At 39.6% G+C, this 25068-nt stretch overlaps 1 protein-coding gene across 3 annotated transcripts in view; it reads left to right on the top strand.

Annotated features, from left to right (window-relative positions):
• SEMA5A (semaphorin 5A) overlaps nt 1–25068 on the top strand; it is a 465422-nt gene that overhangs the window by 284637 nt on the left and 155717 nt on the right. For all 3 annotated transcript variants that reach the window (XM_058564359.1, XM_058564361.1, XM_058564362.1), the window contains 3 exons: nt 9878–9940; nt 19970–20068; nt 21619–21832. In XM_058564359.1, the coding sequence (XP_058420342.1) occupies nt 9878–9940; nt 19970–20068; nt 21619–21832 (376 nt within the window). The remainder of the gene's footprint in view (nt 1–9877; nt 9941–19969; nt 20069–21618; nt 21833–25068) is intronic.

A 25068-nucleotide genomic window follows, 5' to 3' on the forward strand; every position in this document is an offset into this window, starting at 1 on the left:
CAGCTGCATACAAAAATGTATGGAAATAATCCTGAATAAGGCTCATAAAAAATGTTTTCAGTATTCTGGCAAATAGATCAATATGTTCTGAAGCTGGAAGTAAAGTTAGTCTTTCTAGTGGTAGGACGCCTCTCAGGAAGCAAGTATTTATAATGTGAATAATAAATAAATTCTGAGTTGTTCAGTGAGTATAAAATAATTCCCTGGTAAGCATCTGTAATCTGGGCTTTATAAGTACTCCAGTGAATCTAGTGCACACATTCTAACTCAGAAGTGCGGAGAAAAGTAATCAGATATGAAGTGTTGTTTGTTTTCCTTAAGCTAGTCTCAGAAAAATAGAAAATATTGAAGGAAAAACTAAAAACAAACACCCATTTATTTACGTCTGTGTTGGCTATTAACCTGACAGTTCATGCAGAGTGTCTTCATGTAGGGTGTCTTCCTTTAGGCGGAATATACAATGATACAACCAAAACTGATGACCCCAATATAGGTGACCTTACCCTTCAAGCAAGAGAAATCTAACATACAAAATCATAAATGGGATAGTTCTCTTGAAACATAAAAATATTTTATTAACATCAATAAAATAAAATTCTAAGCCAAACAAAGAATACAGGGTTTCTGCATCTTCATTTTCGTTCATCCTGTGTTTGCCGGAGTCGTTTTCTACATGTATTTCATGTTGCCTCAAAATAAAAACGTTGGTCCTTCATATTACTTGTGAGCTGCAGTCCCTTTTGAACCCTTTAACTATATTCCCAAATGAAATCTCATTATCTGGCTGGGAAACTCATTCCTGCATTAAGGCCAGAATTGTTTCTCTTCACTTTCCCAGTGGCTCTAGAATGTGATCGCCAGTAGTCAAGTGTTCTGTGTAAGAAAGCTTTGGTCAAAGCCATAGTACAAATTTAGCCTCGTGAGGACATTTCCAAGACAACCTTCATTATACCAGGCTGTTTATCCCTCGAGTTGGTCAAAGTCCTGCAGAGCATCCCATGCTGATACGCTGCTCGTTCTTTTTTTTTTTTTTGGAAAACTTCATGTCACTGTCCCACAGAGTCTTCAAATAGTCTAAACAGGCTCAGCTTGGTCTGATATTTTTCTTGACTTTCTATAATGAATTTATTCCTTTCAGGGTATTTCTTTGCATCTGCAGAATAAATGTTACATCAGCTAAAACGTCTAATTTGAATTTGATCGTGATGCATCTGTTTAATTTCCAGCAAACATCACAATTTCTGTTGAGCATTACAGATATTGTGATATTCGAAGGGTATCATCTATGTGATGTAGGATGTAATTTTATATTTTAAAAAAGAGAAAATATGACATTAGAAGCAACAGCTTTGCCACCAAACACATTTGGGAATTATTCAATTAGGCAAGCTGGTCTTTGAGAAGTCAGTCGACTCTGATGTCCACACTTTTATCCTGTGCTTGATAACTTTGAACTGGCTTCCTTCTGTATTAATTCTTTAGGACATTTATGTATAAAAATACTCATTATTCTAGTAATTGGATTCTTTTCATTACTTTTAGGCTAACAAATTAGACAATATGCCATTTTTCAAACCAATCCCACTTGGATCCATGAAAATAATTTCTTTGAAACCAAGAGCAGCTGTTCTTCCCAGCCTTACCTTCCAGCATCACTTTATTAGTAGCAGCATTTTTGAAGTGTAATAGTTGCTTGATGCCTCAGTGTCTGACAATCATAATTTTAAATATTATGTCAAATATTATAATGTCCTAATGCATGTTTTTCAAAAAATCATCCCAGTGGGGCTCATCTATGTCCAGGAGGAGGGTTAATAGAACTCATCCTCCATTACTTTGTTTTTCTCCATCCTCAGGTCCATTCCAAGCACTTTAAAATGCTTACAGAAGCACTGGTTCCTGAAAACAGTGACTTGTCAGATATGATTCTTGGAACCCAAGAATTCTAGAGGTACTCAGGGATTGTATACATTACATACATTTTAATACTATCATTTAAAAATCATTTACACCGATGTATACCAAATACAAAATTTTAAGACATTGGAATCCCTCAAGTGAGTTAACTTTCACTGTATGACCTGGATTACTGGGTTTATTGTAAAGCATGGAATAGAGTATCTGTGGTTATTTCAAATTGTACTCCAAACTAACTGAGACTCAAAGCTGGCCTTATTTATTACTGCTTAATATTATATATATTATATATATATATATAATATATATATTATTATATTATTATATATTATAATCAGTATTATTTCCAAAGTAGGCAACCAAAACAAAATGCAAAAATAATTGGATATTGAGTGTGCTATGACACATTAGTCATTTGAACTCACATTTTTCTAACGATTTAATGCTATAATCTTGTACTAATAACGTGAATTTAGTAAATTCCACTTTTACCTTCTTTTATGAGAGTTTATGCATAAGACTTTACTTAAAGAAATGAGTCTACTGCTGAAAAAGAGTGCAAATCCCTGCTCTGGTCCTTTCTGCCCTTCCTTAGAAAGCAGCCACACTCATGTTTCTCTTCCCATTGTCAGGATGAAGTGAGGTGTTCAGAAGAGGAATCCTTGAGGGGCATTTGCCACAGAAGTGCAGCACATGGTGGGGTCCCCCAACCAGCTAAGGGCTTCAAAGCCTCATGTGCCCCTTCCACATGGGGGGCCCCATAGGAACACGCTGGAGCCACTTCCCAGGCTGTGGGTGTAGACCATTCTATATTCATTCATTTACTCAATAACTGTCTATGGAGTTTTTTGCTGTGTGTGAAGCATTGTTCTAGGTGCTGGGAACACCTAATGAACCAAAGGGACAAGACGCCTGCCCAAATGCAACTTGTCTTCTAGTGGGGGCCAGAGAGGCAGATTGCAGGTTTACATACACAGTTATATGGGCCCCAAAGAGAAGATAACACTTGAGCATAGACATGCAGGAAGCACAGAGGCTAGCCTGTGCCTGGGAGAAGAGTGTTCCAGGAAGCGGGCCTGACTGATGCAGATGCCATATGGAACATATCTGTGTTGTCTGAGGACCACACCAAGGAATCCATGACTCCCAGAACAGAGTGTGTGTGTGTGTGTGGTGGTGCTGGCGGGGAGAGGTGTACTAGGAAATGAGACAGAGAGAAAATAAGTGGCTGGATATGGCAGAACATTCCAGACGGCTTTGGCTTTTACTCCAGGAGAATTGGGGCCCCTGGAGGGCTGTCGCAGAGGAGGGATGGTATCTCAAAGTGCATTTTGAAAGCAGCATTGCTGCTCTGTCAAGAACAGACTCTGTTCTCATATTCAAGATGTTTAATTTCACAAAATTGACCCAGGGTTATTATGTCAGACCTTGGCCCTACAGTCGTTGATGCTAGAGTTTCATTAGATGAATCAGGTCCCTTTTAAAACCAATACTAGGACCATGAATGGGTCCAGAGGCTATAAAGATGAATACACTCCATGACAGGGAATTGATGCCTTTTATGATTAATTAATATTTACTGAATGCTAACAGCTCTGAACTTAGACATGCACAAATTTCTGTGATTTAGATATATAGCTTTCTAAATTATGGGAAAAAGAAACAAGGAAACTGTGACAATCAGTAACAAGGGTGACTGACTTTGACAATTTCGGTGATGAGAGAGTGGTTCAGAGCACAGGCTTCTAGTCCAAGGTACCAAGTTAGAATCTTAGTGCCCTCACTTATTATTTTTGTGGCTTTTGGTAAGTTATTTACCCAGTGTCCTCATTCAGAATATTATAGTAACGGTATCTCTCACATATTATAGAGAGACTTAAATGAGATAAATGTACAGAAAGTACTTAGCACTGTGGTTAGCATATCGCAAAAGTTCAATAAATCATTATCAGTGTTTTACCTAAGATTTGGCAGCTAATCTGTGGCAGAACAATGACTCTAATTTGTGTACTATTGATTGTCAGTCTCAGGTTCTTTCTTTTATGTCATGCTGGCTGTACTGGGTTGAATAATGTCCCTCCAAAATTCATGTTCACCAGATTCTAAGAATGTGAACTTCTTTGGAAATAGAGTCTTTGCAGATGTAATTAGTTAAGATGAGGTCTTACTGGACTAGGCTGGGCCCTAACCCAATGACCGCTATCCTTATAAGAAGAGGGACATTTGGACCAGGAGAGACACACAGAGAGAAGACCATGTGACTTCAGAGGCGGAAATTGGAATGATGCTGACAGAAGCCGAGGAACACCAAGGATTGCTGATGACCGCCAGAGGCTGGGAGACAGGCAAGGAACCGATTCTTCCTTGGAGATTCCAGAAGGAATCAACCCTGCTGACATTTAGATTTCAGACTTCTAGCCTCGAGAACTCTGAGAGAATAAGTTACTATTGTTGAAAGCCACTCACTTTGTGGTACATTGTTATGACAGCCCTAGGAATTGAATGCACTGTCTACTCAACTAAGAGACAGCCCGCCATTTAAAAAGCCCAGTTGAAAAACAGAAGGCCTAATGAGAATTTAACAAGTTGGGAACTCCACCGTGCAATTATCAAAGTCAGTTTGATTTTGTATTATTATGTGGAAGAAAATCTTGTGTTTTTAAAAATGATTATAACACATTTTTATGGGACTCTCTAAGGTTAGGATATATCTCTAATTTTAGATGACATAAGTTTAATGAGACTCAAAAAACAGTAGTTAGAGGGGCTGGCCCGGTGGCATAAGCAGTTAAGTGCACGCACTCTGCTGTGGCGGCCCGGGGTTCGCCGGTTCGGATCACGGGCACGCACCGATGCACCACTTGGCAAGCCATGCTGTGGCGGCGTCCCATATAAAGTGGAGGAAGATGGGCGTGGATGTTAGCCCATGGCCAGTCTTCCTCAGCAAAAAGAGGAGGATTGGCAGAAGTTAGCTCAGGGCCGATCTTCCTCACACACAAAAAAAACAGTAGTTAGAGGATATGACTAAGATCTCCTTCCACTTCTCTGATTTGGAGGTCACCAGAAAAGTGAAATGACTTGCCTATTTGACGTGGACATAAATGTCAGTGTACTGCAAATTAATATTAAAAGTGAACAATTATACTTAATATCCACTAAGAAGTCAAGGCAGAGAGAAATGCTGGACAGATCCTTCCAGAGTGACTAAACTATTTACCCCTTCGTGTCTTTCAATGCACACCATTTCATTTCCAACGCCGCTTGTTTGGAACCTCTCATGCATGTGCGGCCACTAAAGGTAATTAGCGAAGACGTCTGTGCTCAAGGATAATTAGATTGACACTTTATTCAAGTCACATAAAAATCACACTTATTGCAAGTTCCAACTCACTTGCGTTTTGCTTCTGTTTTGAACAAAGTTATGGTCTCACATTCCCTGGCAATTTGTTTATAATTGCCATGACAATTTAACATTCTCCAGCATTTCACAGAAATGCATGACATAAGCATATGAATGCAAACATATTAAAAAAAAAGCCCTCAGGTGGTTGTTAATTTTTGGCACTGTGTAATTAAACTGGTTTTTTTAATGTTATCTTTTGCCAGTATCTAATTAGCAAAGCCATCTGCTGAAAGTGTAGTGGCCCATCTGCCTAGAATGTTGTTCCCTTCATTTTTATGAAAAGTATCTGCCTTTGCTGGTCCCTGTCTAATTAACTTCTCTTGCTGTGGAATGTGATAATACACAACTTTGTTTATATACTTCTGAGAACTGTGGATATGTATGTATATAACACGTACAATAAAAAGAGCCAATCGTTTTCTTTCCCACATCTGATTTACTCATGAGTTCACAGCTCTGTTTATCCTAACCCGAGCACGTGTGTATGCATGACAGTGAGATGTGCACTGTATCATGAAAGAACTGGTCCTTCCTTACATCCCTAGGGTTTCTGCAGGTATAAAACGGTTTTCTGTAAACCTACTCTATTTCCTCATAGGTCTGTCTGTAGCACTGTCACTTCCTGAAAGTTGACAATGTTGTAAGTTTCAGTGTATCACTGGATTCTGAGATGAATGTGGCTACTGTAGCAATGAAACTGGCCACTGTTGCCTTCTCAGATTTAGCATGACATTGTCTAGGTTGATGGAAGACACTTATATTTTATTGTAAACTCATATCTGGTGTGTGCAAATATTATCTCTATGTCTGTTTTTCATTCCATCAATTGTTATCTAGCACAGTGTCTTGTACTTGGTAGGTATTTAGTGAATATTTATAAATGAAAGAGAGAATGAATGCATGTGCATAAAGCAAAACTTCTGTAAGTTGTTGAATAGCACAGATGTTATTTGTAAGTATTTACAGACAAAAAAATATTATACCACAAACAGGAATCTTTGTGTCTTTTAAAATATAGGTGTTTCAACCTCATTGCCTACTGCACATATAGCCTTTGGATATCCAAGTAACCACAGCATTACTGCTATATATCTGCTGCTGAAAAATATAATAAAGATTAAATGCAGAATGGAATAGATAATTAAGATTCCTTTTATACACTGGGCTATGTGCAATACAAAAAGACAAGAGATGACAAAAATGTAAGATTTAAAAAAAGAGAGAGACTCAAAAAATAAGATCATGAATGTTGTATTGAGATCTGAAATGTAGAATGTAGAATATTTTAGCATTTGTTTTGACTGTCATAAAGATAGTTTTGGGTGAGTAGAAGAGTGTCTTAAAAGGAAGTCAACCAGAAAGATGGCTTCACAAGTCAATAGTAGGATTTGTTCCAAAATTACGATACACGAAAGAATAGTAAAGAATCTCCATTGAGAATAGAGCAAGAAGGCTTGATTAAAAGGAGTTTAATTGATTAGAACGAATCTTGTGAAATAAAAATGTTATGACCAGGTTAAAACATAATCTAATGTCAAACAGAATAATGAGTAACTTTGAGAAATAAGATCTGGTATGAGAGAGTTCCATTGATATTTGTATTTCTCTCCAACGAAAGTAGTTTTTTCCATAGCTGCCAAGTGGTCAAACAGGTAAGGTCTGGTTCACTGAGTGAATAGAAAGATACTACGGGATTAATCTGGAACACTCAATTTTAGGCCAATGTGGAAAAGACACATTTTCCCCCTCCATTTTTTTCAAATTCTGATGTCCGATAACACGTGTTCTGCCCTCCAATAGGTAATTCAGTTCCATTCTTAGTGTAATTTCCTTTTATCCTGTCCTCTATTTGGGTAGAAAGTGATTCAACAGAAAAGCTATACAATCATGGTCTTTAATTAATTCTGGATTTGAATATTATTGGAAAGCTAGTGATAGTATAATAGAAATGCTTCAGGAAAGTAACTTTGCTACTTTTAATAACTGTCTTCAGACAAATCTGTAAGATTTGTCCTGTTTTCTGTTGCTCCAATAAACTTGTGTGGGCAGTTGCTCTTTCTTGGTAAACTGGATAAAGTAATGAAATATTTTTGAAAACTCTCACATTGCTTTTTCTATTACTTTCCCCTTCTAATCCTTGGCCCATATTTATCTTGAAAATCTGAAGGGTCCTTGGGCATTAGGAAGACAGGGGAAGCTGTTTGTTTCCCATTCTGGCAGAAGGATTTGAGCAAGTTTGATGGCATTTGATAAATATTGTTTTTTTTTGGTGGGGGGAGATCAGCTCTGAGCTAACATCCGTGCTAATCCTCCTCTTTTTGCTGAGGAAGACCGGCTCTGAGCTAACATCTATTGCCAATCCTCCTCCTTTTTTTTTTGGCCCAAAGCCCCAGTAGATAGTTGTACGTCATAGTTGCACATCCTTCTAGTTGCTGTATGTGGGACGTGGCCTCAGCATGGCCGAGAAGCCGTGCATCGGTGCGCGCCCGGGATCCAAACCCGGGCCGCCAGTAGGGGCGCGCGCACACTTAACCGCTAAGACACCGGGCTGGCCCCTGATAAATATTCTTCTCATAACTCTGGGACTAACCCTCCTCCTCATAGCTCTTAAGTTTACTGAAGAGAGTATTACTCTTTAACTTTCAACAAAATCACTAGACCAATGAAAGCCACTACAAATGCCTCTTTATCTAAAGCATTTTACTGCACAGTTTTCCTAGTAATTATATAACACAGATTCCTCTTTGTGATCTATAACACTAAATCTTCTTGGTAATATAAAATCAAAGTTATAATGGGATCTACTTTGCTAAAGAATATATCAGTTTCTCAATTCTGTTTTGAGTTTAAGTAGAACAAAGGCAAGGATATCTTTATTTAAATAAAAACAACAGAGTGAGCTTTTATAAGTGATCTGAGAAAGGAAAGCTTCACTCAGAATAACAGCAATGCACTATTTTTATCTGTGCTTCCTGGGATAGACAGTTATGCAACTGCACATGAAGCTCTTCTCTCTTCTCCGGGGGTGTCATCACTTTTCGTGAAAGTATTTGTCATCCTAGTATGAAATTCAAGTCATTTGTTTGCATCAGATGCTGATTAGCTGTGACTTTATTGCTGCCATCAAACATTATGAACAGGAAAACATCACAGAAAGAATTAACAAATTCTCATATCAGATGTTGATGCTGACAGAAATCTCTAAGTCTGCATGAGGGAAAACAGTTCTAGTATTGTTTCTGTTTGAAAGATACTGAAGTGGTTCTCTCTAGAATACTTTTCTTATGGACTCATATTTGCCAAGTAAGATAAGCTATACAAGATGCAGTGTTTTATGTTTTAATCTCTGTTTTGTAACATTCTTTGGAGGACAGAAGATATTAGATAATGGTGTTAGCCTGACTTTGTTATTCTCCTAAGTTTGGGAGAATTAGAAAAAAATCTGCTTTCTAGAAGTAAGAGTGAAGTGATTATTCTCCTTCATAATATTTGACTTTAGTTTATTTTTTGGCTTAGTTTATTATTTAATATTCGTCCAAATTAACAAAAAATTTTTCCTCCCCTAAATTTTTTTCTGATAATGATTCAACTGATTCTTCAGAAATCTTGAATTCTTCAGAAATCCAACTCTAATAGAACATAACTGTAATAACAGGTGTACAGATGGAGAAAACATTTTTACCCTATAAAATTCCATTTTCTGTATAATAATAGAAAAGATAAACAACTCAGATGCTTAAATTTGTTCAAAAAATGATTCACAATTTCACTATATAGGCCATTAATGTTTTCAGGCATCATTTCTTCCTATGAAGTAAGTGCTGTATATTATCTTAACTAATCACAGATTCCATTTGTAAGTTAGCATCAGAGGTGAAAGTATGCATATCAAATTGATCAGCAAGAGTTAGATCTGGGGCATCTGATAAAAAATATGTGAAAGTTGTGGCTCTAAATATTTAGTCAGAGCCAATAACAGTAAAAAAATTACTGTTTTTTGGGAAGAAATAGTAGATGAGCTGTTTGCATGAGCTATTTATTTTATTGACTATTCATCATTTATATATGTAGCTTGGGAGTAAGGATATGCAAAATCATCCTTGCTTCATTATCTATAAATATTGACAAATTACATACTATTAAAATGAAATATAAATGTCTAAGTGAGTATTTAGATCATTTTGTTTCAAGGCCTCTCTTTTAAGCTTACTATGGATCTATTCTGTGATTTCACTGAAATGAGAGTTTCTGTAATCAATGCAGTAGTCATCAACTCATTGTACGTGCCTCTCTTACAGTGATAGATCTAAATCTCACATTATTACTGCTTAAATGCAAATACTTAGGGGGTGAGTCCTTTAAAAGACTTCAGTTGTAAAGCTAAATATAAGGCCATATGACTGAATTTCATGTATTTAGTGTAAATTCTGTATTAGTATGAAAATGTTGGTGCCTTGGTGTGCCCATGCTTCCTAATCTAGTTATCGGTGTCTTCTTATTTTTTCCCTTTTATTCAGTCAGCCATAATAGTTGCTGTCATTTTGGTGTTTCCTACAGGCTGTGGAGTGGGAATGTGATGAAGCGACCAAGAAAGCCTGTTACAGCAAGGGCAAATCGCAGGTAAGGAGGACACGGTTCTAGATGGTCGTCATAAGGATGAGGGACTATACGTAAAGCATTTTTGTTTGTTTGTTTGTTTGTTTTTGCTGAGGAAGATTTGCCCTGAGCTAACATCTACACCAACCTTCCTCTATTTTGTATGTGGGTTGCTACCACAGCATGGCCACTAACAAGTGGTGTAGGTCCATGCCTAGGAACCAAACCCTGGCCACTGAAGCAGAGTGCACCAAACTTAACCACTAGGCCATGGGGCTGGCCCCCATAAAGCGCTTTAATATGAAGGCTATCCCTGATTATGATGCCATGTAAACTGAAAAAACGCAAGATTCAAAACACACGTATAGCAAATTCTCAAGGTTTTAACATAAAACTAAGATTAACCACAACAATCAGTTTCCAAAAAGGATTCAGAACATAAGATCAGCTCTAATTTGCCCTCTCAATCATTGGACTAAGGTATGAAATGAATTGGTTATGACATCATTTAGAAAAATATGAGCCTAAATTTTAAAAATAGTATTTTAATTTTTCTAAATCATACCTTACAGCTAATCCCAGAAAGTAACTAGATGATAAATGAAATTATTATAGCAAAAATTACTTGAGATTGCTGTTTTAGCTATCCTAACATAACTTTAAAATAAGCTCTCTTTCTCTCTCCATACGAAGATCTACATCCCCAAGTTCCTAAGGAAAGAGCATATTATAGCTAAGGTTAGAAATGCATTCCTTGAGTAACTCTGCACATGGCAGGCCTACTTTCACACAACTGGCTGGCTCTGCAAGAGGCATAATTCCTCCTTCTGAGGAAGTCTGTGTTTCTGAGAAAATTATACAGGGTCGTCTTGAAGAAATTCTTCTGTAGCTGGTACATAGGCCATTATGTCTCGTTCTGCTGATGATTGTCTTACTTTTTGGAGCATGGTCCTGTCCAGTGTGAGTCACACTTTGGGTTACAGAAGAACGCAGATACTCGAAGAGCAGCAAAGAGGGCTCACCGTACAAACTGTGGTCTCAGGACCAAGACCCCAGGGGAAAATAGCAAATGGAGAGAGTACTGGTAAAAGATCCTCATACCTTCTGTATTTGTAAAAGACTGTTAGGCACCTATTTTACCCAATTTCATTGTCTGTTTCTCTGTCTTTTAACTAAACAGTTTTGAGAGTCAGACACAGAGGCAGGTCCCAGCAACCTTAGTCATTTCCAAAAACTGAATAAAGAACTAAGAAGAAGGAAGAAGGGAAGGAAGAAAATGCAGTCTTAGCCAGGAAAACACTTGGAGACAGGAAAAAAAAAAGGCAGAAGTTGATGAAGGCTGTTTATTGAAATATATCTAACCTCAGAAAATGCCTCTGAGATAAATCATCAGAGACACAGGAAGATTTAAAGGTAGCACCAGGTTACAAAAAATCAGAATATCCTCTCTTAAAATATGCCCAAAATAAATAAATAGATACATCATAAGTTTATTTACCCCTCTAACCTTACTGAGTTCGTATAAATAAGTATAAAACTTATGAAAAGGTGCTTTCTATATGGTTTTCTTTCGCCGCCTGCAATGTGTATGCGTCTTGACGTGAGTATGTATCCTTGTACGTCTGTTCCTCACTCGCCAGCGCGCAGGGACTTCTCTGAAGCAGGCGGCCTGCACTGAGGGAGGAGATGTGGGGAATCAGGTTTACCCGGGGGTGGGAGTGGATGAAGCGACTGTCTACGAGCGAGAGTCACTGCTGGAAAGCATTGGCCTTTCTTCCCATGCCTGTAATGCCAACATTGTCCCCTTTGACTGGTGACATCGGCGCCTTCCAGGGTCCCTGGGCACTGCGATGACCTCATTCCTCCACTCTGTCTTCCCCCTTTTGCTTTTCCTCTCCTTTCTCTCCTATTCCTTCTTGTCTTCGTCTTCCTACTGGTACTTTTGTTTTCCTTCTCCTCTTCTTTCTTTCGGGGTCTGTGTGTAGACCAATAAGCACTATTCAGTCTTGGGAAACCCAGCAGCAAACTTTGTGGACCCCAACCAGCTGCGGTGGCTGTCTCTGAACAAGTGTGGTCCTGTGAGTGGCCATGCCCTCCTTCCCCTTCATGGGGCCTCATCTTAACTGCCCCCCCCCACCTACCCGTCACCCTCCTTCCTCACCCATCTCCCAGGACTTGGGGCCCTCTCCTCAGGGATTCCCGCCTGACCCTGTCCCACCCCCACATTGCATTAGTCTCCAGTAGCCATTCACATTTTCCCTGTTGTGCTGCATTTTAGTTACCCAGCCCACTCCCCTGAATTAGGAGCAGGGCCAGATGGTTTCTCGTTGAGCCCAGGACACAGCCTGTGGTGGGTGTTAACTACGCTCTGCCAATGAGAGAGCAAACATGTGAGGCCCCCACCTGGGCCACAGAGAGCTTTAATTTCTCGCCCTCACCACTCTGGATGTTTGGGGCCAGGTCATTCTTTGTTGTGGGGTCTCTCCTGTTCATGGTCGGATGTTTAGCAGCATCCTCGGCTTTACCTGCTGGATAACAGTAATTCCTCTCACCCAGTCATGACAACCAAAAATAAACCAAAAGTGTCTCCCAACACTGCCAGACATTGACCTGCTTGAGAATCCCTGCTTTGGTTCCCAAAATGGTAAATGTGTTGGTGACTTTTACGTTGTCCATTTTGAATTTTGCTTTCCCTAAGAGTACTTTCATATTTTGCCTAGATCACACTTTTTTAAATTTATTTCATAGACTTTTAAAAAATTAACAATTAGTCCTCTTCCCCTCTATGGACTTCACTCTCCTGTGTATTAAAGGAAACCATTTGATTACTTATTCTAGCCAGGATTTCTGGTTCTAGGAGTCTATAAGTCAATAATTTTAAAAGAACCTGTGTGGGAACCTTTTACTAGTATTACTACTTTGGGTGAAAATTTGCTTCTGCAGAATCAAAACTGGCCCATATTTTGCCTTAAGCTGTGATCCTTCGTTGTTTGGTGCTTAGAAATTAAGCGGTAACAACCCAAGAACACATAGGAAAGGCCATCTTTCGTGCCCATAGGGTCATGTACCTGTGATTCATGGAAGGAACCAATTGTTACTACACTTAATTGAGTTCTCCTGATACACAGAAAGAAAATGAGTGAAACAAACGTTGTCTAATAAAATCATACCTTTAAGTTCCACGTGTTTCTGGTTTTAATGGGTTAAGAAAAATGGCAAATCTCAGTAATTATAAAGTAATTCAAACTGCATTTGTGGATGGGATATTTTAAAGATGAATATGTTAAGACAGATGAAGATGAATATCAAGTGTCCATACTCTGAGAAAGAGAAATCACATGGTCTTTGAGGTTGTGTGATGTATATTGATAAACTCAACGTGGAGTTTTGAACAACCTGTGCTTGGCTGAAATAGAATTCAGTTTTGTAGCAGACCCACATGCAATGGAAGTCCATATGCACAAAATGATCCCATGGGTTTACAAAGGCGTCAGCCTGGGCATCACTCAGGGCTGGTCCATGGGCAGTGAGCGCAGAGGGACATCCAGGGCTCTTCATTCTCCTTTACTAGCTCCCTTTTCTTACTTAGCATCTCTATTGCTTTCTTAAAATGGCACCTGACACAGTAGCCATCAGGTGAGAGACCCGAGCCCAGCTCCTGGGACACAGAAAGGAAGACAATAAGGAAGCTCCTATAAACAGGAGCAGCCAGGCCATGCACCACTTGCCCAAGGGCTAGACTTTGAATTAGAATTCAGACGACCCAAACTTCCCTATTCTGATAGTTCAAGGGACCAAATCAGAAAACATTTTCACAGAGTCAATTTGACTCAAATGTAACATCTATTTGGGGAGTGAAATTCAGACTGTTCTTAGTAGCCATGAGATTAGAAATGAGAATTGAACCATTTGATATTTCTGTTTGTGCGTTAGTATTAGCTAAGAAAACTTACACACAGAATTACAAAGTTCCCCTTCTCTCTGAAATAAAAAGAATAATGCAGAATGTGACATCTCAAAAATGAGAAAAATGCCAACCATTTTGACTGAACTCATTTTTTTCCTACCCTAAGAAAAGTGGTCTGTGCTGCTTCAAATAATGTATTTTATTGCAGAGCCAAGTATGCGAGGCGTGGATGAGGGGGCGGGGCCTGTGGGGGTGGTGCTGCCTGCGCCCACTCTCTTCTCTGATGAGAACATTCCTCAACGGGCTGCAGAGCAGGGGAGAAGAAAGGTGACACATTTCCCCCTGTTTCCCTGGAATTGGTGGGACCAACAGAGACATCATTTCCTGTATAGTCCATTAAAATTACAATTTAGGGAATCAGGGTCAAGAAAATGTAACCAAATCTTTGATTTGGGCCTGTTTAGGAGAGAAAGGATGTACCGAGACTGCGGATTCTTGGTGAGGTTTGAGTTCTATTTTATTTAAAATTTTTAACTCACCTTGGAAAAAGGAGGTGACTTTGCCTACAATGGCTTAAACATTCCATCTATGAAAAGGGGGAAAAATCTGTTTTTTATGGATTCAAAACTTTTTATGATAAAATCTGTTGTATTTAGTTCTTTTTGAAATACCATTATAGAGATCAGCTTGTAGGACTATTTAAAAGTCTTTTGCACAAACATTATTTTAAACATAAATAATCAATTCTCTTGTGATCTAACAAGAGTTCCTTGTCTGTTGCGGTTATTATGTCTAAACCAAGCCCTTCCCACCATGACCTTTAGGAACTTGACAAAAGAAACACAACTGATTATTAAGGGAATGAAAGAGCTGCTTCATGCATATATTATACTTTATAATTTTCAAGAGTTTCTTGTTTGTGATCTCATTTCAGTATTTTTAACACCAAGTTCCTAGAATTATTTTGCTAGTTTGTGGGAGAGTTTTGATTAAACTCCAGGGCTCTGTGTATTGTTCCTCCCACTGGATACTGTGGTCCTGCTTCCCAAATTTTCAAATTCTGCTAGGAAACAGGTAAATGCCCCATGATTAAGAGAAGAAAAACGTGACACCATCCTGCCTGAGAACCCCATGGTGTAGGGGGTGACTGGACATTTTCACCCCAAGTGCCAATATTTGGAAAGCTATGAGTTAATCAGTGCATGCAGCACACTACAGATCTACCTTTATTCTATATAATTGTTTCAAAAATGAATATTCTTTATATTAGATACTAACAACCTGTGCAGATTATGTACACCAAATTTTGGTGTTGTAAATTGAGATTTCAAAACAAGTTTCCCATGGAGTCGGCTCAGTTAAAAATAGTCATATTATGTAAATATATATAAAATATATTTTAATCTATCAATACACTATGTATTATATAACATAATATATATTTTAATATATAGTCATACATGTTTGTATATATAGCTATATACTTATATACATCTATATCTATATATTTATATATATATAGATATAATTGTATGTCTACATATTTATATACATATGCTTCTGTAATATGTATGTACATACATACATATGTAATACATATGTATGCCTTATATATATGTCTTTTACATATATATGTATATATATTTACATCTGATTGGATGATAAAGTTTTTCAAGATCCACCTGGTAATCATGACTTTGGTTGGTGTACATTCAACAGAAAAGGAACATGCAATTACTATAAATTGCTCTTGGCACTTTGGATGCTCACACAGGTAATGCATCATTAGGAGAAAGACAGGCTTCTTTCAGTGGGAGTGCTATGATTAGCATAAAGGCTGTCAGGCTCCTGGCTCTCCTCTCTCCCTGAAATTGATGGGTTGGGAGATGGGCTGGTTGTTGCTGAGGCATCTACCTTGTTTACAGACAATCTTTCTACACAGTTACAGTCTTTCTTTAAGCAGAACATACCTGTTTGAAAAAAAAAATGATGAAATGCTATAAGGCAAAACCAGTTAAGTCATTAAGACAAAGGTCCTAAAATATGTTTTCTCTCCTGGGGCCAGGCCTTATGTCCTTGAGGCCCAGTGGGCACTGGCTGATCTCATCTAAAAGCTCTTTCCGTGAGTCAGCGAATATGCATCTCAGCTATCAATTCAGATAGGAATTGCTTCAAAGTCAAGGCCAGGTTGACCCACCTGTGGGATCCCAGGCACACGTGGGTCATTTTAATGTTCAAGTGGTATTAACGAAATGCAGACGGATGACTCTCATTATCAACAGCAGAGGCCATGTGGTGGCAGGCTGCTGGTGGCCTTGGAAATGAGCACTGTGACTTCTTGGAAAACCGGAATTCATTAAATCCTCTTAAACCATTTTCAAGGTACAGAAATGGGATAAAAGAAAAAATTTCTTAGTTGAGAAAAGGAAACTCATAGACATTCAGATAAGATAATTTATCAGAGAAACCTATAGGAGAACTTTCTAAAGGGACTTTGACATTAAAGCTGTATTTTAAAACAGGTGATCCAGGCAGGACTTTCAGCAAGTTCAGATGACCCATGGAAAGGCCATGTCATTAGCAGAGACAGACCAAGCGATTTACCAGTATATGTTCTATAGGAGAATTTGGGTTTTAGGATCACCATCATGAGGAAACTAATTATCACAAGGCCTCGCACTCAGGCCATTTTCTTTCATTCTTAATTTTGACTCTCTGATTCCTAAATTTATCTTCTGCTCAAAAGCTAAGTACATTCACTTCGTTCCATTTCTGTTTTGACGTTCTGTTTTGTTTGAACTTGACCCAATGTCTCTTCAAAAAAATAAAAAGTTATTATTTTAAATATATTTATTTATTTAGGATTCATATCCAGTCTGCTTCTAGGATCAGTTGAAGCAGTTTGTGAATTAAATGTGAGGGAACTTTTAAGGGAGTGAAACAGGAAGGGTCTGAGATGAACTGAGCCACACTGTTGGGTGCATGAGTTCAGTTCTTGACAGTTAAGAAGAAACACAAAAATACCACCGTACCTCAGAAGTTTCTCTTGTAGGACCCCATGAGTGAGCATGCCTCGTCCCAGCCTCATTGGTGACAATACAGAGCTGTTCCTCCTCCCCCTCCTCCATCCTCTTCCATCTGACCTTGCATGCTGGGCTCATCTAGAACATTACCCTCATCAGATCCCATTTATCATAGGTAGTTCTGGCTTCCACAGGGCTAGGTCCATCCTCCATCCTTTAAGAAAAGGACTGCACAGGCCTCCATGTCTGATTTCCTGTTTCCTGACATCTATCTCCTTCCTGCCCTACATACTCACTCAACTTGGGGAAGCTGTTCAGTGACACATGGATGCGTGACCCTTCTCAGACAGCAGAGCCCCCCACTGTATTGTCACGTGGTCCTGATTACTAGAACATGCTTTTTTAATTGTGTGTTCTAATTGAAATAATATTGTGCTCGCCCTCATTTACTTTTTTCTAAGACTTTAAAAAATTTACCACTTGGACTTGCCCTGCCCCTCTGGCACACTTCTGCATCCTGGTCACACGGTCCCTAACCATCTTTCTAGGTCTTCATCAAGTTTGTGAGGGGGCTTCAGGAGTGTTAGTGATGTACAGTCCTATTTACACTTTGTCTTTCTTTTGGGAGATTAAGATAAACACCACATTTGTTATCTGGATTCTTTCCCATCCCATAATTGCTTAGAGGTGCTTGCTTTCTCTTCACCAGGTCTGTAGAACTCAGCCATGGGATCACATCTTTTCAGTTGGTGTGATTCTCTTGGAATACTTTACCCCTGACTGTGTGGTTCATGGTTATAGGACGCCTCTAGTGCATTTCTGTTTGTGTCAATCTCCTGCTTTAAAGAAACAAACAAAAATGTTCTTTTACATCTTGACTCATTCTAGAAAGAGTGCTAAAAGAGCAACAGAAAACAAACAAAATCCCCACCTCTCTCCACTGTAATTTTCCATCTCATTCTTTATTATAATGTCCTTGTTGGGTGAGTTTTATCCATTAACTCCATCGAGCCCGCTCAGCCCTGTGTCTCCAAGATGTCTTTCTGGGTCCCCCAGACATGCTTATTTCTGTTCTCCTCCTCACCTTCACCCTGTCTTTGCAAACTCGGTGCCCTCTGCTCCCTGAGTGGTGGTTCTGCCTCGCCCCTCCTACACTCTCCGTGTGCTCCCTGAGCCTGGGAAGGGATAACGAGATGGTTCTTTGAAGTCTTGTTTTGTTCTTTCTCTTTAGAACTGTCCTGCCCTTTCCTCAGTTATAAAACCAAAACAGAACAGAACAAAACGAGCCTCCCCACCTGGGGTACCTTTCTCAGTTACCTAATTTACTGTGCACCATTTATACTCATTTCTTAATTCTTCTAACAGCTAACTTAGATCTTTCATTCTGGGTTTTTTTTTTTCCCTCAGTTAAAGTCTGTTCAGATTAGCAGCCAATGATAATTTGTTACTACTATTGCTAGTATTAGGAGACTAGTATTAGGAGAATTAGCTACCCTTGATATTTCACTTTACTTTTAGAAAACAAATTCAAATACCTGAACTCTTTTCATCTTCACAGCCAGGCCGTGAGCAGGCTGAGTTATAGCAAATCAACATTTCATGGAGACTGGGCTCCATTGGGTTGAAGGGAGCATTGCTGAGCCATTAAGTCCACATCTTCCTGAGCTGGGGCGATGTGTGATTCAAACCATCGTTCATCATGCAGCTTCTGCTGTGTCCAGTTGGGTGGTCAGTTACCAGTTTCTGTTGAATTGCTGGATTTTGGCTTTGCCCTTTTGCACCTCCCGCCTGGTCCAGGCACTAAATCACAAGAGACTGAATTATGGAAGTGATTTCCCACCTGTCTCCCAAGCTGCAGTCTCCCTCTTTCCAGTTTAGCTTCCACACTAATTCCTTCAACAGCAAACAATGGATCGAGTCAAAACTTCATGCAATAGAAACATATAATGGGTCCCTTCACATTTAAAGTAAAATGCAAACTCACTAGCCTGGCACCCCGGCCTGTACCTGGCTCCCCAGTTTATGTGTGACCCCTTCTGTACACAATGAAAGCACCATGCTTTCTCCAGCCAGTGCCTTGGCACAGTCCATTCCCCTTGCCTGGAATATCTTTTCCTGCCTTTGCTCAGTAAATCCTACAAGTGTCAGGTGGCACCTCCTCCAGGAAGCCACACTAAATCCTACTTTTCCTTTGAGACTTATCTTCGGTGTCACCTCCTCTGGGAAGCCTCTTCCCTTTCCCTCCCCTCTGGAGTTAGTAATATGCTGTTCTTCTGTGCTTCCTTATTATGGCATGTGCACAACTTCACAGTAATTGTTAAGACCTGTATTTTAATTTTCTGCTAAGTGCCTAGATTATGACTTCTAGCACTATGCCTACCCAAGAGTATCTCATCAGTAAATGCTTGCTGAGTGAATGAAGAGCTTTCTAGCTCAGAGTCTATGCACTGCCATGACCATGACCCAGATTTCCTACGAATGCTTTGCAATCACAAAAAATATTCAACTTGGGTCATCCCTCAGCAGGGGGTTTCATCCCACGTGTTCCTGACATCTTTTCTTCATTAGTTATATTTTTACTTGTCCATCAATGATCAAAAACGTTTATAGATTCTTACTGTGTACATAATGCAATTTAAGAACTTCACATAAATCTTGTTCCAATTTGTATACAGAGTTTCATACCTGACCCTCGCCTTTGGAGAAGCATTCCTGCCGGTTTTGTCTCAGGGGAGTTTTCTAACACTCTGTTTCATGAGCAGCCTCTAATCCTTTCCTTTTATTTATTTCCCTAATACATGTCAAAGGCAATTTAGGGTTTCCACTGTTATCGGATAGAATTCAAAATGAAACCATCTTCATCAAAAAACACATGCTTTGAGATTATAATAGAACATATATTTATCTTAATCAATATTTTCTATTAAGCAAGTGTGCAGGTAGAGCAAGTCAGATTATTTAACAGTTTTGCTGTTGTTAGTTTTTGATCAATATCTTGAGAGGTTTCTTTTTTTTTTACGTGGTCAGTGAACATTTAATTTATTAGCCAGACAAAATGTATTCATATTCACCATCCATCTTCTGCACAGGTCTTGTTAACTTGTTTCTTGTGATTTTTTTCAGGAGGAATGTCAGAACTACGTCCGGGTGCTTCTGGTGGGCGGTGACCGGTTATTTACCTGTGGCACCAACGCCTTTACGCCTGTCTGCACCAACCGGACGGTAGGGCTTCATGTTGAGCCTAGACAGAATTTAATACCTGGAAATACAAACATTCTATTAAAACCCCAGTGTTAAATATATTTCTATTCTCCAAGGAGCTGCTTTTTAATTCAAAAAAGATCTTTTGTTAAATTAATTAAATATTTGATGTATTGATTTATTCCTAATCACAACTGTCAATTATAATAACTATAGCTTTTATAATTAAATTTAAATATGTTTCTAAACTATTTCTGCCAGCTTTTTCCTCACCAGTGACCCTAAACATTAATCTTCAACATATTGTTTTTTCTTATTCTTCTTTATTTTAAGTATTAAAATGTCCTAAAATCACAAGCCAAATAAAGAAAATATAACTTACAAATTGGGTGAGAAGCATGTCAAAAAATTAAAGCAAACAAGCAAACAAATGGAACCCTAGGCAAAGTAAAGTTATAACCGAGCCTCTTTTTCTTTTAGCCTGTCAGGATGGATGGAGGAATTTTCGGCATCCATGTCTTATACATAGAACAGCAGGGTTTTCAGAGCACACGTGTAATCTTCCTAATTCAGGATATTAATTTGATCTTCCTCAGGGAACATAATGAAGAAATATCATTATGTTAATTTCCTGGTTACACAACTTCATTATTTTCAAGTTAACATTCACTTATTGGAAATAAAGGGAGGAGGATGAGGATAAGAAGGGATGCTCACAGAGAGGTCTCCAGGTGCCAAGCCCTGTTCTCAGCGCTTTCTGTCGACTCAATCATTAATCCTCACATCTACCTCATGTGGTGGTTATCCTTTGGGTTTTCATTTTATAAAATTGCCTGAAGCAGAAAGAGTTTAGGTGACTTACCTGAGGCTAAAAGTCTACTGGTAGAGCAGGAGGTGTATCTGAGTCCTTCTGCCTAATCTCTCTGCTCTATTACCTCTCAGGTAAGAGTGGAAAGGCAAATGGAGACAAGATCTTTCCCTGCTACCCAAAGAGCTTTTCTCTTTCAGTGGTTGGTTGGGAATCCAGCATTTGAGAAGCTGGACTCATACCAGATGCCTGCAAGACACCCAGTTGTCTCTCTGAAAACAAAAAATAGAGTCTTGGAAATTTGGGCTACATGTCCTTACCCCTGAACACAATTTCATATTATTCATAATACTTCAATTCACCTGTGTTGATAAAATTGTACATCATTCTTTATTGCAGTTTTAGTTTCTATAAATATAGAAGTTAGTTTCTTTGTTAAAGTGGAAAAATGTGCACTGCCCCTGCATTATAAATGGAAGCCATAGACAATAGTCTTACCTCGTATTTTGTTGAATATTCAATAGCGTGGGGTTCAGTCACTTGAAAGGGATGATGAGAGAGAGAGATTGATTCATGGATTCTCTAACCATGACCACAGCACGCTGTCTTCATCAAAGTCAGAGTGTGAAAGTTTGTCTTATCCTGAGCCCCAGAGAGTTTATAGAACACACTTCATTTGCAGTTCAGGTAGACTAATCCACTAACACTATTAATGGGCTTTCATGGGGGTTAATTGGTTTCTCTCTCTTGTCTTTACTCGTAGTTGAGCAACCTGACTGAGATCCATGATCAGATCAGCGGCATGGCCCGCTGTCCCTACAGTCCCCAGCACAATTCCACGGCTCTCCTCACGGCCGGTGGGGAGCTCTACGCTGCTACCGCCATGGATTTCCCGGGACGAGATCCCGCCATCTACCGGAGTCTGGGCATCCTACCGCCTCTCCGCACTGCGCAGTACAACTCCAAATGGCTCAATGGTGAGTCTCACAGTCACTTCCACTCTCCCATCTCATTTGTCGGTGATGCTTGGTTGCTTGGTGCTCAAAAGCAAACTGTCATGGGTTCTAAAGAGAAACAATTTCTTCATTTTCTAGAGAAACCAAAATGTAACTTGTTTTGTACTTCAGTGTGGAAGGGCATCGTCTGGCTCTTTGCTGATAGGAAGAGAAGTGATATTCCTAACACTGGAGACCATGATAACAGGGCCAGTGTTGATATGAGCATTCAGCAAACTGAAGCTGTTTTTTTTATATTATTGTTTGAAGTTTAGATTGATATTGTGTCAAAGATATCTGTAGGCTCATATGCATTCTTTCATAACTTCTTTATTATATATCTAAAAAGGGAAATTACTAGCATTTCATGAAATTTTCAGACACCGTGTAAAAGAATGTGTTGGCTACAGGTAGCTCCAAATAGCTTGAGCACTTAAAAAAAAATGTTTCAAGGCATATAACTAGAAGGTTGGGGTAGGCGTCTTCAGAGTTGTTTACGTCAATGGCTCAAGAGTTCATAAAGACCCAAATCCTGGCACTGCTCTCTCTGCCGTCCACAGTCTGTCTGGTTGGTCTCAGGCCGGCCCTGCTCGTGGATACAGAATCACTGCTGCAATTTCAGGTACTGCACCCAGATATGACAACATCTGATGGAAGAAGAACCACACTCCTTGTGTCCTTTTTTGAAGAATTTAGAAACCCCTAGAAGACTTCCTTTCAATCCCGGGCTAGAAGTTGGTTGCTTGCTCGCTAAGCAATCAGAAGGTGGTGCCAAGCGCTTGAATTGAGATGGGCTAGGTACAATGCTCTGAGATGTGCCAGCTGAAATCCAGCCTCTGTATATGTGTATGTTCATGTGTGAATGTGGTTACACACACACACTCACAAACACGATGAGATGGATAGATATGTGCACCATATGTAATCCGTTCCCTCAAGCGTTTATTTGATAATTTGTAGCAAGATGAAGTCTTGAAATTGCCATTATAATATTTACCATTTTGAGCTGTCAAGTTCTACAAAGATTTACTGGCCTTTTGCCAAGTACAAGCTAGTTATGTAGACCAGAGTTTCTCAACCTCAGCACTGTTGATGTTTTGGGCCAGATAACTCTTTGTTGGAGGGTGGTCGTTTGTCCTGGTTGTCATAGGATGGTTAGTAGCATCCCTGGCCTATACCAACTATGTGCAATAGCACCGTCCCCCACCCCAGTTGTGACAACAAAAAAGTTTTCCAGAAATTGCCCAATATCCCCTGGGGAAAAAAATGCCTCTAGTTGAGAACCGCTGGTTTAGACCTATTAGTTAAGTGTGTGTATGTGTATGTGTATATATACACACAAGTATTTTGTCCAATAATATAGTCAAACCAACTATCACAGTTTGCCTTTAAAAGACTCCCTTGTAGAAAAGTAAATGCCCTCATCAAGTCCCTCCAGTAGGTTGAATGACTCTGTATGCTTCCGAAGGGCAGCATGAATAGTTTTCCAAAACCCAAGAAGTAACTAGGTTCGCTCCATTAACGTTATTTCTGTTGAACTGGTTTCAACTGAACCCATCGACTCTCTGTGGAAGGTCTCGTTTGCGCCCTGAAGCTTTCATCTGTGTAGCTGAAAGTTCTTCTATCTATTCATTTGTTGACTTTTACTGACCAAAGTTTCCAGTTAAAAATCAAAATTACTTCTTCCCCAACCAAAGGCTTTGCAATTAGAGTTTGCTGAAAGTAAAGTAAAAAGTAATTAGGAGCACAATCTCTTCCTTTTCCCAAAAGTGATACCCTTAAGAATATCCTGGAAAAATAATTCAGGTCTTAGCAGGAGTTATAAACACTGGCTGTTTCTTTACATGTGACTCAGATACCCACTGGCTCATCAGATGGTCAGATTCTGTTAACCCTCTGGGTGGAATCCTTTTCATTTGAGAGCCAGGGGATGTGATAAGGACAGTGGAAGAGCTAACCCAGGGCTTACCCAGTCATGGTAGGCATGCCATCATTATTAGTTGAACAAAGAAAGTAATGTTTGAGATTCCTAAAATGTGCTGGAGTTTACATATATCATCCAACAACTGCAAACATTGGCAATAATTCCAAAGGAAACGTGGTGGAGCTGCCACTCAGCGTACAGTGCCAGCATCACTCCCATGGCACCGAATGGCCCTGCGTCTCTCAGAGAGCAACTCTTCCACCCCGTCCTGGCCTGTACCAGGAAGGCCCTGACTCCTAGGGCAGAGAGCTCAGAGCCCTGACTGAGGGTTCCAAGTTCTTGCAGGCTAAGTGTTGATTCCCTCTCCTGTGTCCTGTTGGGATTCTTCTTTCTTCTATTGAACCCTGAGATGTCATTTCTACTCCTGGTTGTCCCTGGTTTTCTTCTCTGATTGATCCTCCATCCAGGACAGATCCTAGCCTCTGACTCCCACCTAGCTCTGCTTCTGTCCCCCTGCTGAGCTTGGATGCGGGGACATTTATTGTCACTGACCTAGTTGGAATCCACACGTTACATCCATCTACCCCCTTTGACCGGATGCCCTTGTCTTAGTTCTTTCTGCTGTGTCTGGAGTAATTTTCTTTCTTTACTTGAGGTTGTTGCTATATGTGTTATCCCTTCTTTGTTGCCATAGCCTTAAATTTCTTCCTCTCTAATGATGGCCACCATCTTTTTATAAAAATGCTCAGATCTCCTTCTTTTTAAATGAGACGTAAACAAATAAAGAATCCCAACAAGCTAAAAACAAACACCCTTAGTTCTACAGTGTCCAAGAAGGGTCCTATTTCCTGTTGTGACTTTAGGGCCCCATTAAATGATGCTCTTGTATTCTTCTCTTGACTTTTCAACTGACTGAGAATCAAGGGACAAGAGTCAACCAATTGAGATCAGAGAGTTGGATTTGTCCTCGATAGAGCCTAGTGGGTGCATTGGAAAACCCAGAGCTGGTGTGTTAAGAATACACAGATTATGACCTGCTGAACGAGGAGGCACAAGCCACTCATATGGAGTTGGCAGGTAGCTCGCTTAGCGTCTGAGCTCCCATTTTGGGGAAGTGAAAACCTTGGGGCCTTTTGATTGAAGGTGCAGTTTCAATACACACACGTAAAGGAAGTAATGACACAAGATTCATTATTACTACAGATCCCAGAAGTGAGAGGGCACAGTGAGCTGGGGGAAGGGCAGACCTCGGTCCCAGGTCGTGACCAAGCAGGAGATAAAAAGCAGGGTAGCG

The sequence above is a fragment of the Diceros bicornis genome, chromosome 20 (genome assembly GCF_020826845.1).
Source record: "Diceros bicornis minor isolate mBicDic1 chromosome 20, mDicBic1.mat.cur, whole genome shotgun sequence".
NCBI lineage: Eukaryota > Metazoa > Chordata > Mammalia > Perissodactyla > Rhinocerotidae > Diceros > Diceros bicornis.